This window comes from Rhinolophus sinicus, chromosome 14 (assembly GCF_057876585.1).
Source record: "Rhinolophus sinicus isolate RSI-liver-muscle chromosome 14, RSI-T2T, whole genome shotgun sequence".
Lineage (NCBI taxonomy): Eukaryota > Metazoa > Chordata > Mammalia > Chiroptera > Rhinolophidae > Rhinolophus > Rhinolophus sinicus.
Window position 1 is genome coordinate 70,908,238 of NC_142514.1, and position 13,318 is coordinate 70,921,555.

Genomic DNA, 13,318 nt, shown 5'->3' on the forward strand with positions numbered 1-13,318 from the left:
GCCTTAGATAAACAGGAGGTGATGATCCATGTTTCAGCACTATATGTTTCAGCTTTATAACAGTTCCCAAGTAGCAGGAGACCCTCTAGGATGTCAGAGCTCCAAGTGTGGCCAGCGGGCCCACAGGCACCTTTCAGGAAGTCCGTGAGGGAGAAACCACTTTCATAATAATACTGAGACATCTTCTGTCTTCTTCACTGGGTTGACATTTATGCTGATAGAGCAAAAGCCATGATGGGTAAAACTGCTGGCATCTTAGCACCAAGCTAGGGAGAGTCACCATGGAGAAGCAGTGATTGCATTTCTTAACCACCATATTTTTAAAATGTATTTTTAAAAAATTTTTAAAATTTTAAAAATACAGTTCTTTAAAAAATAGCCAGTTTCACTTAAGAAGCTCTCGATGAAGCAGTAAGAATTGCTCACTTTGTTACATCTCGGCCCCTGAGTCCTTGTGTCTTTAACATTCTGTGACGAGACAGGAAGCGCACACAGCTCTGCTCCTGCATAGCCAAGCACACGGCTGTCTTGAGGGAAAGCAACTGTGAGATTAAATTGTGAGCTCAACTAGCTGCCTTTTCACGGAACACCGTTTTTACTTCAAACAATGGCTGACAAACTATGGCTATGCAGGCATGGATATTCATTTGGCAGACATTTTCTTTCAAATGAACAAAGTGAGCCTGTTACCTCAAGAACAACAACGGACAGTATTTGTTGCCAATGATAAAACCTGAGCTTAAAACTGAAAATCAGAATTTTGGAAAACTTGTATTCACCACCATGAGTCTGACAGCTTCCCAGTACTTTAATGATTTTCCTGATGAGTGGTGATATTAACAAATGTGAGTTTTTTATATTGTAAAGTGAAATGTTACCATTTGAAAGATTTGGGTCACTCAATAAACCAGTATTTTTCAAATGACCAATGCACAATGATACAAAATCGCACATGGGTAAAAGATCCTTTCCAACCGCCAGATAGACCAATGGATTTTAAAGAAATAGGATTTTTTTTTTAAATTGAGGAATATTGGAGAGCTAGGATTTTTTTTTTTTTGGGGGGGGGATATTGGTGAACAGTGTGTTTTTCCAGGGTCCATTAGTTCCAAGTTGTTGTACTTCAATCTAGTTGTGGGGGGTGCAGTCCAGCTCTAAGTCCAGTTGCCGTCCTCAATCTTAGTTGCACCATCCCATGCAGGAATTGAAACAGCAACCTTGTTAAGAGCTCACACTCTAACCAACTGAACTATCTGGCCGCCCCAAGAAATACGATTTTTTAAAAAAAGTTCATTGATATGGTTTCAGATTCCACATGGCAATTAACATTTATGAAACTACAACTTTTTAGCATAACATTGAAGAAGAGTATTCCTAATTATCTAAAAAGGCTATTAAAATACTCCTGGCGGGTGGGTAGTGGGTGAAATGGGTGAAGGGGTTCCAAAGGTATAAATTTCCAGTTATAAAATGAGTAAGCGATGGGGATGTAATGTACAGCATGGTGACAATAGTTAATAATACTGTATTGTGTACATATTTGAAAGTAGCTAGGAGAGTGGATCTTGAAAGTTCTCATCATAAGGAAAAAATTTTTTGCAACTATATATGGTGACAGATGTTAACTGGACTTATTGTGGCGATCATTTGTAATATATCAAATATCGAATCACTACATTATACACTTGAAACTAATTTCATGTTATGTCAATTATACCTCAGTAAAAAAATTTCCTCCTTTGTGTACTACATACACGTGCAAGGCCAGATTTTCTTTAGATTTCAAACAAAACAACGTAACAACAGATTGAAAGCTGAAGCAGATATGAGAATCAAGCTATGCTCTATCACACCAGACACTAAAGAGATTTGCAAAAATGTAAAACAATGCCATTGTTCTCACTACATTTTGTAAAATTATTATTTTTCATAAAAGTATGTTATTTACATATTATTGCTATTATATATTATATCATTCACATATTATATTCATATATTTATTATTTTTAAGTAAATTAAGTAAACATTAAAAATTCCTATATTTCAATTTCTAATACAATAAACCAGTAGCTACAATTCATACAACAAAAGCTCTTTGAGGCCCTCAATAATTTTTAAGAGTGAAAAGAGATCTTGAGACCAAAGAGTTTGAGAACTTCTGATCTAATACATCTAAGCTACTTGTTTTACATAATTTTGATCGAACTGTAGTTCTTAGCATCATATCTATGGAGCAGACTAAGGTGTACAAATAAGGGGCTATTTTATTTTTATAACTCTCTATCATAAAAGTACCAATTCTTATTAGAGAAAATATGGAAACTGAGAGAAATGCGAAAAACAAAACAAAAGCTCCTTAGTTGCCAGGAAGTTCATTTTAATGCATTGCCCAGTACTCAATCACTCTACTCATAGGTTTTCATCTGATAAAAATTCCCGCACACATGAACACCATGCCATTTCAGTTAAAGGCAACGCTATCTTTCCAGTATTGTGCTTCACTCCTCTTTTCTCCCACCCCACATCCAACCCATCAAGAAATCCTGATGACTCTGCCTTCATAGTGTATATCCAGAATCCCCTTTCTTCACCACTGCTTCTGCTATCACAGGTCTAAACTATCGGCGTCTCTCATCTGGACAGTCACAATGACCTCCCTGTGGATCTCCTTGCTCCTTCCTATCCTTGCCCCGTGTAGTCTGCTAGCAACATGGAAGCCAAAATGATCCTGAGATGGCTCCCCATCTCACTCTGTAAAAGTTAACGTCTTTACTCGTACATACAGGCCTCATACAATCTCGTCCCCCTTCATCACTCTTATATCAGCTTCTACCACTGTCGCTTGAGTCACCTCCTTCAGGCCCCCTCTGGCCTCAAAGCTGTTCCTCAGTGGGAGAGGTGAGCTCTGGCTTCACGGCCTTCCCCTTGCTATATCCTCTTCTCTTTAGACACCACACTTGACTTGCCTCTCTCCTCAAAATTCACCTTCTGGGTGAGGCCTTTCCTGGCTACCCTATTGAAAATTTTAACGCTCCCTGACGCCAGCATTTCACAGTTCCTTTCCCCGATGAAGCTTTCCTGCTGAGCACTCATCACTGCCTAACATGGTTTAATCGTTTGTCTTCCTCGTCGTCTCACTTCTCCCTTAAATATAAGCTCCATAGAGGCAGGGACATTGTTTCGTTTACTACTGTAAGCTCAGCCCCTCGAACAATGACCAGCAGATGGCAGATACTCAATAAATATTTGTTAAATTACTATGACACTTAAAACAAATATGACTATATTTGCTAAATGACTGCAAAGCTGTTTATAATAAGAAAACATAAAAAAGAACACATATGTTAGTAGGGAATTAGTTAAATATAATTGTATTTTATACAATGGAATACTGGAAAGCCATTCAAAACAAGGAGGTCAACCCATTAATTTAACATGGAACAATGTCCAATGGAAAAAGCAAGCTGTAAAGTAGCATGTATTTACATACAAAGTAGCTGTACATTATTTTTGCATCCATCAATCAATACAATTGTTCCCCAACTCAGCCTTTTATCCCTTAACAGTTTGACCATCTCAGATTTCCCAAGAACACGGGAAGCTTCCTCATTCTTTTTCCATTCAAGAAATGAGTACATACCTTCCTGTAGGATCCTTCCTGCTCCAACCAGCCTGGGCACACACCGTCCCACAGACATGGTGTCTTCCCCATCAATCTCTAACATGCTGATATCTGGTTCTTGCCTGATCTAATCCCAGTTTCCTTCCTGCCAAGGTGCCATTTTTTTTTTCCAACTGTCAAATCACAATTCAAATGCAATGTTTTTCCAAGGAAACTTCATGGTTACCACAGGTAAAGCTTTTGATCAACGCCAATCTCCCTACAAAATCTATATACTGTACTGAAGCATCTTAGAGCTTTTTGTCCAAGAATGTTAGAAAATTCATTCTAATAATAAAATGCTTTCACAATTTTTCTCTGTCTTATATGAAGCCTATGAATACCACTTGCCTTTTTAAATACTTTAAACACAGCCCTTCATTCTGAAGTTGTGAATATAATGTTATGGCACACTATTACATTTTATATTAAAAGCTCCCAAAATATTTAGAAAGTGAACTGTAGTCAAATACTACTGTTGTGACACTCGTTTACCACTAGAGAGCAGAGCTTAACAGCAAATGATTCCAATGCTAAAAAGCCTGGCCTCCCATTTGGTGGCTGAAGAGTTACTGGGACCTGGTGACAAGATGATACGAAGATCTCCAGAGGAATTGATAGGTCTGAGCTATAGAGGTTGCCATAACTACACTTTTTAAAAGTGCATCTCTCTGCCTAAATCTGTGCGTACTTAAGATGACAACAGTGATTCTCCCTCCCCTCGCAATTTTTATCCCATACCAGGTTGGCTAAAGAAGGTAGACCGAGGTTAGGTGTGGGAACCTCCTTGCTCTCATGAAATAAAATCACTGAAGATTTTCTGGAAAACTTTTAGAGATGTAAGTGTTACTTGCTTTGGGAAACCTAAAGATCTTTGAAACAACATCATTTCTTCTTGTCTCAATATAAATGCCCTTTACATCTGGTTGTATGTGGTCATCGGTCAGCTAAATATTAAGAGGGCAAGCAAAGGTCCTTGCATTCAGAACTCACATTCTAATGAGAAGGGGTGTTTTCTGCTTTTCGTTTTTGTGTTTTTTAAGTAAACAAATAGAATTTGGGACAAATGCCGTGAGGATAACATACAGAGTAATGAGATAGTGACTTGGGAGGCTGCTTTTAGCAGGGGGCCTGGGAAGGTCTCCCTAAGGGAGTGAAATCTGAGTCAAGATGGACGAGCCACATAGAGAACTAGGGTGACGGTTACTAAACTAGTATTACTGAGTGCTACCTGCACATTCTGTGCGAACAACCTGATGTGAACTAAATCCTTTAATCCCTACAAACTCCTGTTCACTGTTCAGGAAATTGAGCTCCAGAGGATTTCAGAAGAAACTAGCTTAAGGTCACACACCCAAGAAACTGCTAAGATGGGGCTTTGTGTCTGTATTAGTTTCCAAGGGCTGCTGTAACAAATTACCACAAACTTGGTGGCTTTAAAATAGAAATGTATTCTCCCACAGTTCTAAAGGTCAGGAGTCCAAAATCAAGGTGTCAGCAGGGCCGTGCTCTCTCTGGAGGCTCTAGGGGAGGGTCCTTCCTTGCCTCTTCCTAGCTTGTGATGGTTGCTGGCAAACCTCAGTACTCAGTATTCCTTGGCTTGTGTATGCATCAACCCCAGTCTCTGCCTCTGTTGTCACATGGCATGCTGTCTGTGTGTCTGTGTCGCTTATAAGGATACTCCAGTATGACCTCATCTTAATTTAATCATATCTGCAAAGACCTTATTTCCAAATAAGGTCACATTCACAGGTACTGGGGTGGGGGTTAGAACTTCCACATATCTTTTTGGGGTGGACACGAGTCAACCCACAACAGCATCTTAGCACCCACTTCAAACCACTCAGCTGTTCTACTTCAAAAGAAGCTTCCAGGCTAAGGGGAAAGCAAAGGCCCAGGGGCATCAGGAAAAGTCAGCATAGAGAAGTATAGTGAACAAGGTAGATGGCAGACACGAGGTAAGAGGTAGACAGACCATACAGGGTGGGCTTTGAAGTGCAATTATAAAGCTGAGTCTGGTCAGATGCCGTATCTTCAATTTTTGCTTGCATGTGGTTTTCTAGTCTCTTTGCCACACCATTCATACTGTTTGGGACCTCAGAAGAGTCCTCTTCCTTCAGCCAAGGATGAAGGCTGCAGCACAGAATATGAATGTGAATCTGGCCTCACTCCACTCACAGGCCAGAGCAGAGTCCTTTGAGCACCTCCAGAGGCAGCTCAAGGGTTTGACCTTGATTCAAACCACCAAGCTCAAGAGGCCCAGGGAAAATTCATTTCTGACTTGGGACACGGAGAAAACTCATCTCAGGCTGCACAGGTAAAGCAGTATCTGGCCTGAGGAATTACTCAGACAAGCCCCAGGTAAGAGCAGTCAGGATCCAGGTACCTGTGCTGTCCCCACACACTTGTTCAACAAGCAGAGCTGAAGGTGTTAGACGTGATGGGCTCAGCTGACAGATGCTGCTCAGAGTAGACAGATCTACTCCACGAAGTGCGTCCAAATAGTACAGTGTTGCAACAGCATTATCTTTGTAATTGTGCCAGATGACACAGCTTGCTCAAAGACGTGCTGCTGTGTTATCAGACAACATAAAGGTGATGTCCTTGATGCGAGGTTATATCATGGAAGAGTTAGCATGAAAAGATGGAATTTTTGTCGAAAACCTACTACACATTGTTGGGAGGCAAAACAGGGACCGTGCACATGCGAGCAGTCTAGAGCAGAGATCAGCAAATCTTTCCAGTAAAGGTCCAGATAGTAAACATTTCAGGCTTTGCCACTCATTCTGTTGCAACTACACACCACCACCATGATAGAGGCAACATGTAAATGCATGAATGGGTAGGACTGTGTTTCAATCAAACTTCATGCACGTTGAAATTTGAATTTCATCATTTTCACAATCTTCTTTTGATTTTTTTTAAGAAACCATTTAAAACTATAAAATCCATTTTATAGCTTGCGGCCTGTACAATAATACGCAGCAGGCCAGACTTGGTGTTGGGCTGCAGTTTGCTGACCCAAGTCTAATCCTATCCCCAAATGCTCATGAATTAACTTACTGTCCTTGTGGTAAGAAAGTCTCCAATTGGAAATCTCCTTTCCTCCCCTGAAATAGTCTACTAGCTTCTGGCAACATGCCGGGCAGTTTGTGAACTCTGGAATTGCCCCATGGTTTCCTTTTCTTCACCTCCTGCATTTGAGTCCCACCAGGAACTGTCAACTCACCTAATAAAACGGCTCTTAATTTTATCTCTAAAAGGCCTCCAGCACCTATACTGACTCTCCATTCCTACGGCCAGTATCTTAGGTTTGGCTCCTGATAACACTTTCCTGCCTGCCTGACTTCACGGAATGACTGCTAACACATGGTGGATACCCAAGCCTCTGTTGAATGAGCCAGTGCAGCAAAATACCCACAAGATCAGCACTTTATTTGTCTGGTCAGCAGTCTGATGTGGCCCATCTCAAAATCAGAAATTCCCCGTACTGAGGTGGCCACGCTTACGGGCTAAAATATGATAAGGTTTTAGCTTGGTTTTTAAAAGTCAGGCTCACTAAGGTATCATTTGCGCACAGTAAAAGTCACTCTTCTTATTAGTACAGTTCTATGAGCCTTGAAACAACCACAATCAAGGTATTTCTATCACCCACCCCCCAAAGCTCCCTATTTCCTTTTGCAGCTGACATTTCCCCTTTCCTCTTCTTAACCACTGCTCTGTTTTCGGTCACTATACCTTTTATATGTATCCAACAATCCATCCCTTTTTGTGACTGAACAGCATGCCAGTGTCTGGCTGTTCTACAGGTTATCCATTCACCAGCTGAAGGACATCTGAGTTGTTTCCAGTTTTTGTGCCTTAGAAATAATGTCACTATAAACATTCAGATACAGATTTTTAAATGGACGTATGTTTTCATGGTAAGGTTTGACTTTTTATAAATTGGCACATTTTCACAGACCTGGACGAGGGACTCATTCAACGAATGTCCCCCATCCCTATTCTTCTGTCTTCCCACACTGCCTCAGCAATTTTGTTAAAATTGGAGTAACATTAAACCTAACAAGAATATTTGCGGAGAATGTTTTTGGGGTGGAGTGGGAGAAGCTGGAAGTTCATTCCTCCAAATGCAAGCCCCACAGCGAGCAGGGGCTGTTTCACATTCACCGCTGGCGGCGTTTGATCTCTGGTCCCACGGGGGACGACGCTGCTGGCGCTGTGCTGTGCACACTCAGGCAAAAACCTGCAGAGCCAGCCAATCGGGCCATTATTTGGTTCATATAACTTGTTAAAATCTCACGGAATGTACTGCGTACTATTGTTTTTGTAAGTCCCTTTCATGACTTTGTTCGCTGGCTAATTCAGAGCAGACTGGCCTGTTTTCCCTGCTGGAAGAAAAGATTTTCCTCAAAGACAGCTATTTAACCGTGACCATGGCTGCGGCCATCTTGAGCACAAAGAGGGAGCTGAAGTCATGCCTCCCCCTCTCCCACCAAGGTCTCCCACAACCAGAGCACTTATTCTTGGCGCTGGAATTCGCATAATGACTCCTCTTTTAATCTGCTGGGTGACCTAATACAGCCCCAGCTGACTGCAGGAAACGGCCTTGCTGAGATCTGAGCCTTGGGCAGTCTGTCATGTCTATAAGACCCTCTTGGAAAGAACATTTGCGGAGTGTTAACCCCATAAAGCACTGATTTCTCAATGGCTCTGGGCTTCTGAGCTGCTCACGCATACTCGGGAGGAAGATGATGTGGAAGAGTGCAGGGTGTGGGTCCCCACTCAGGGTAATGGCTCCTCCCGTCCTGTCCCTGCTCATCTGAAAAGGAGCTCAGAAACTGCAAATCATTTTATAAAAGCTCATAAGTGGTTGTAGCAAGAATCCACCACGGCTGACTACAAAAGAAAGGATATTCGTGCACTAGGAAGCTTGCCAGGAACAAAAGGCTGCATTCCGTCTCACACTTGCTAACTGCGGTCGCCTGGAGAGCAGGCCTTTGTCCGCGGGCGGGCATTGTGTGCTGCTTACAGCCTGACCCTGAAAATGGGCTTGCCTACATTTTGGCTCATTTGGAAGAAAATAGGCATTCCCAGTTCCTTTTCTATTTCGCTACATTTTCCAATTTATCTTTCTTAAGGACAATTTATTTTACAATGAAAAAAAAAACCTATGCTAAACATTTCTCCTAAAAGAAAAATCACCCAGATTTGCCCTAGTCAATCACCTCCTCCCGGAAAACATATATTTTAAACCACTCCCAGAAAAGGGATTATTAGTATGACTGTAAGTCTTGTGGATGAAGAAGCTACAAAGAATTAGAGTCTTCAGTTTAAAAGGAAGATTGGAAGATTGGAAAGATAGGAAATAATATGAATTTTTAAAATTTAGTGTGGGGGTGGAGTGGGAGCGTAATTCCCGAAGCTTAAAGAAGTAGCCCCAGGAAAAAGATGAAAAGAATGATAAAGAGTGAAAGTGAAAGTAGCTTTCATAAGTTCAAGAAGGGGTTAGAAAAGTGAAAGCATAATGATCACATGTAGGCATGTTGGGGTAACTCTCCAGTCTTTTGAGGTAATAGGATGGGTGGGCAATTATCTGTCACATCCTTGGTCTTAATGTCTGAGACACAACACGAGATGCCACCCTTGTTCCACTCAACATGGCAACTGTATGATCAAGAGTAACAGAGTAACTAGGAACCCCTTCCCACTTCGCTGAAAAACCTTCCTCTCTAGCCTATCACAGGCAGAGAGGATCCTAAAAATGTGAAACTAGCAGGGACGGTGGCCCAGCCTCTGGTTTCTAGTTGTGGGGCAGATGGAACCCACAGAGAGAAGGTGGTAGGTCCAGAGTAAGTTTGCTTTTAGAACAGAGTGTGGACTGGGCTGCCCTCTCTGGGGATTGTTAGGGGTGGTGTGACGGTGTCTCCTACTGGAATGCTATCTGGGAAGGTTAACACACTGAACTATTACTATTTATTCACATTTTAGTACAATTATTTTAGCACGTGTTCTAGGAAGTTAACCTGACACAGGTCTAAGAAACTAGACACTGAGTAAATACATTTTCATGGGGGTAAAAAATATGACAAAAACAGGGGGGTGAAGAGGGGCAGTGAGGAGGTAAAGTAGCCCAGAAGATAAACTTTACTACACAATCTTGCCTACAGCTATTTCCTCTGTTAAAAAAAAAAAAAAAAAAAAAAAAAAAAGGTTAGTTTTATCTATGGGAAGGTATGCTAGGTACGCAGAGGAAAATTCCAGAGCTGTGCAACACGAACCAAAGTCACTAACAATGAAAGAGCGGGAGGAAGGTGGAGTCACTGTGGAGATTTCTGTTTTCCAACCTGGAAGAAGTGGTTTCTTTCAGGTACAGTAAAAGAGAAATCAATTATATTGGTTACAGAGAGGGACCTCAGAATTGTACAAAACTTAAAAATCAGACTTTCAAGATGATCGTGTTTTGAGCTCCTGTGGGGGGGGGGAAATGTGGGCGAGGAGAGAGCTAGGAAAACAAGGAAAATGTAGAAAAACAAGAAAAGAACACACAAAACTCCCTCTCTAATAGTCAGAATGAAGAGCTAGAAACAGTAGAGAATGAGATTCCTAACTCTCCAGCTACGGTGGATCTGCTCTTATTTTCTTATCGTATCCAAACACGGGAGAGTCTAGGTGCTGTGGTGAGGCCCCAGCAGGAAGTGAGCCTGCGGGCAGAGGTGAAAGCACCTCCACACAGCCCTGGGGCTTTCAAGCCATGCACGTTTCCCTCCATTCCACAACCAGAGAGGCCACTCAAAGTCTAGCTCGTAGCCTAGCAACCGGGAACTGGACCTTTCACGTGGTTTGTGCTGCAATACAAACTGCGTGGAGTGTTAGGAGGACACAGAGTACAGACCGCACAAAATCGGATTTTGGATTCACTCTCTACCCAGTTTTCTCCTGCCACAACCTGCAGCCCCAGCATACCATGTGGTACACTTCAGGGTTAGTGCCTCTTCTCTCCTAGACCCAAGGAGGTGGAGGCAATCCCAGCGGTCTCTCGGTCTCTCTCTCTCTCTCTCTCTCTCGCTCGCTCTCTCTCTCTCTCTCTCCTGGGCACTAGATGGTTAGCAACTCTCCGATGGAAAGGAGAGAGACATTCGAAGACCCAGAGAGCGAAACCTGAACCTGGAGCTCCGAACAGAATGAGAACTGCTGTCTGTTGACCACACCTGGGCACTTCCACCGTAGAGACAAAACTCGGGGATCAGACCATCCATCCACTATTCTGAGGTCACAATGAGTCCCTAAACATTTGGTATCTTGACCCTTGTTTGTTAGGCTGATAAATCTGACTCTACCAGGTGGGCCCTACATGATGTAACATATTTTACATGGAATCTCTACTGCTCTCCAGGCCCAAGAGGCATTAAGTGCACAAAGGGATGGTAGGGAAGACACAGCTCGAAGTCCGAAAGCCAGACTGCATCCCATTTTATCTACAACTCTTTCACGGCGCTCAGTCACCTTCAGCCACCCTCCCATTGCTAGGCACCAGCTAGCGTATGTATGAGGCCTTCGTGGCATGGATTCCCATCAGCCAGGCTCAAGAGGACAGCTAAGCCTAAGAAATGGTAGGGTGGGCGTGTGCTGGATCCTTGAGGTCAAAGGCCTCTATGAATGTCTCAGAGCTTTAATGCCCATACAGGCAAATGGAAATACCGCTCATTCACCCAACAGATCCCCAAGCCACCCCTCCAAACCTTGGGCAAGTTAGAAAGGAAGACATCTGTGCTGCATCCAGGAGGGACACAGAGACTTCCTCTGACCAGACTCAGGCACGGTTAAGAATAACCTTCAGATCACCTCAGCAAGTCCTTGTAAAGGAGACCACTTGAGCCACCAAAAGCAGTTGCATCACAACTCACTGCTGGGAAAGGTGAGGAGAGCCCAGCTAGACAGAAGCCACTGTCTCCTTAGTCAGCATGGCTCAACTCACAAGGGCTGGACACATATCAGTGAGATACAATCGCTTACATAATTCTGAAACAGGTCATTACAAAAAGTCTATGTTTAGCTTCAGAATTCATCATCAGATGATGCGAAAGGTTTGGATTTTTATAAAAGAAAAAACTGAATTAGTGGAGTGAAGGGAGAGGGTGTGCTAGCTGAGCACATCCTGAGTGAGTCTGCAGTAGGAGACAGCCAGTTTCTGAAACAAGGCAGGGAATGAGTTTTAAAGGGCTGCTGTGATTTGCACTCTGCATAATTCTAGGGCACATTTTTTACGTTATGGTCAAGTCAAATCATAGTGTCCCATAATGCTTTGCAGTGCACAAGCTGCACAAAAACATATGTGATACATATACATCTGGGAGGGACGTAGACACACCTTTTCTACATCCCTTATATTATATTCCCTTTTCAAAAAAAAATCTGAATTTTAAAACTCATCTGGCCACAAGGGTTTCAGATAAGGGAGAAAAGACTATAGACTAGGATAAGGTAAAACGCCTACAAAGTTTACCAAAGGCCTAAAACAGTCAAATTATCTCCTGGTTGTTTCAATCTGACCAGCTTCCTACACAAACCAGACTGTAGCATTATTTGGCAACATTGTGTTTAAAATGGGAAATCCATTACATAGGGCCCTGATTACATGTTAAATCCTGCTTTCCTACCTTCACATATTCCAGAGTTGGATCCAGAAGATGCTGATCCCTGAAAAGAGAAAATACAATTGTGAGAACATTCTTGCATTGAGTAAATTGTATCCAACATTATTTCACCCTATTCATTCAAATTATTAAGATGGGCCCAGCTCCCAGACAATATTCACAGAAGACAAATAAGGAAGTTAGAACAGACACAGATGCCTTTCATGGTGCATGTTGGGGCGGGGGTGGGGGGGGGGATAAGACCATGACCTTACTCTTTCCTGTCACATTCAGGCTCCAAACGTTGGATTATTTATCTGTGGTAATTCTAGATTCACTCGAACATAAAAATTAGCCTAAAAGTCTGAAGCAAAGAGCTGTGAGGAAAGAGGTAGGAGTAAAGCAGGACTATTGTGTTTCCCCAAAAATAAGACCTAATCGGAAAATAAGCCGTAGCATGATTTTTCCGGATGACATCCCCTGAACATAAGCCCTAATGCATCTTTTGGAGCAAAAATGAATACAAAACCCAGTCTTATTTTCGGGGAAGCACAGTAGATGCCCAAACTTGCAGTGCTTTGGACCAGGCAGCTGTGCCACATCCACTTTGACAGAAGTAAATGGAGCCTCAGGTGTGTGGAGCAGTTGCCCAAAGTCACCCAGTCCCCAGCGGAGTGAGAGAAAGGAGTCTTGTGCCCAGCTCCTCATCTTTCTCTTTTTTATTACCGACTCGATTACCCATCCACTCTTGGTGCCAAGCTGAGCAATTCACCCAAATTTTCTTTGGTGCCTGATACTGTTTCTCTCCCTATCTAATGTCTGCTCATGTCTATCATAATAATACTCTAGGATTAACCAGACAATTAAAAGTAAACAGTGGCAGTGGCATTGAGGATGCTGACTTATTACAGAAAATGGAAGAGGAGCTGACTAAGGCCAAGGTGGGGGTGGGGGGCGGGTGGGGGGCGGGGAGCTATGAGAGTTAGTGTTTTCTGTGCTTGCAGAGTTATAGCTAGGTGGC

The 13,318-nt window shown here is 42.6% G+C and overlaps 1 protein-coding gene across 2 annotated transcripts in view; it reads right to left on the reverse strand.

The window, feature by feature from the left end:
* Positions 1 to 13,318, reverse strand: part of BCAR3 (BCAR3 adaptor protein, NSP family member) — a 184,778-nt gene that overhangs the window by 59,703 nt on the left and 111,757 nt on the right. For both annotated transcript variants that reach the window (XM_074335150.2, XM_019752639.3), the window contains exon 3: positions 12,322 to 12,361. In XM_074335150.2, the coding sequence (XP_074191251.2) occupies positions 12,322 to 12,361 (40 nt within the window). The remainder of the gene's footprint in view (positions 1 to 12,321; positions 12,362 to 13,318) is intronic.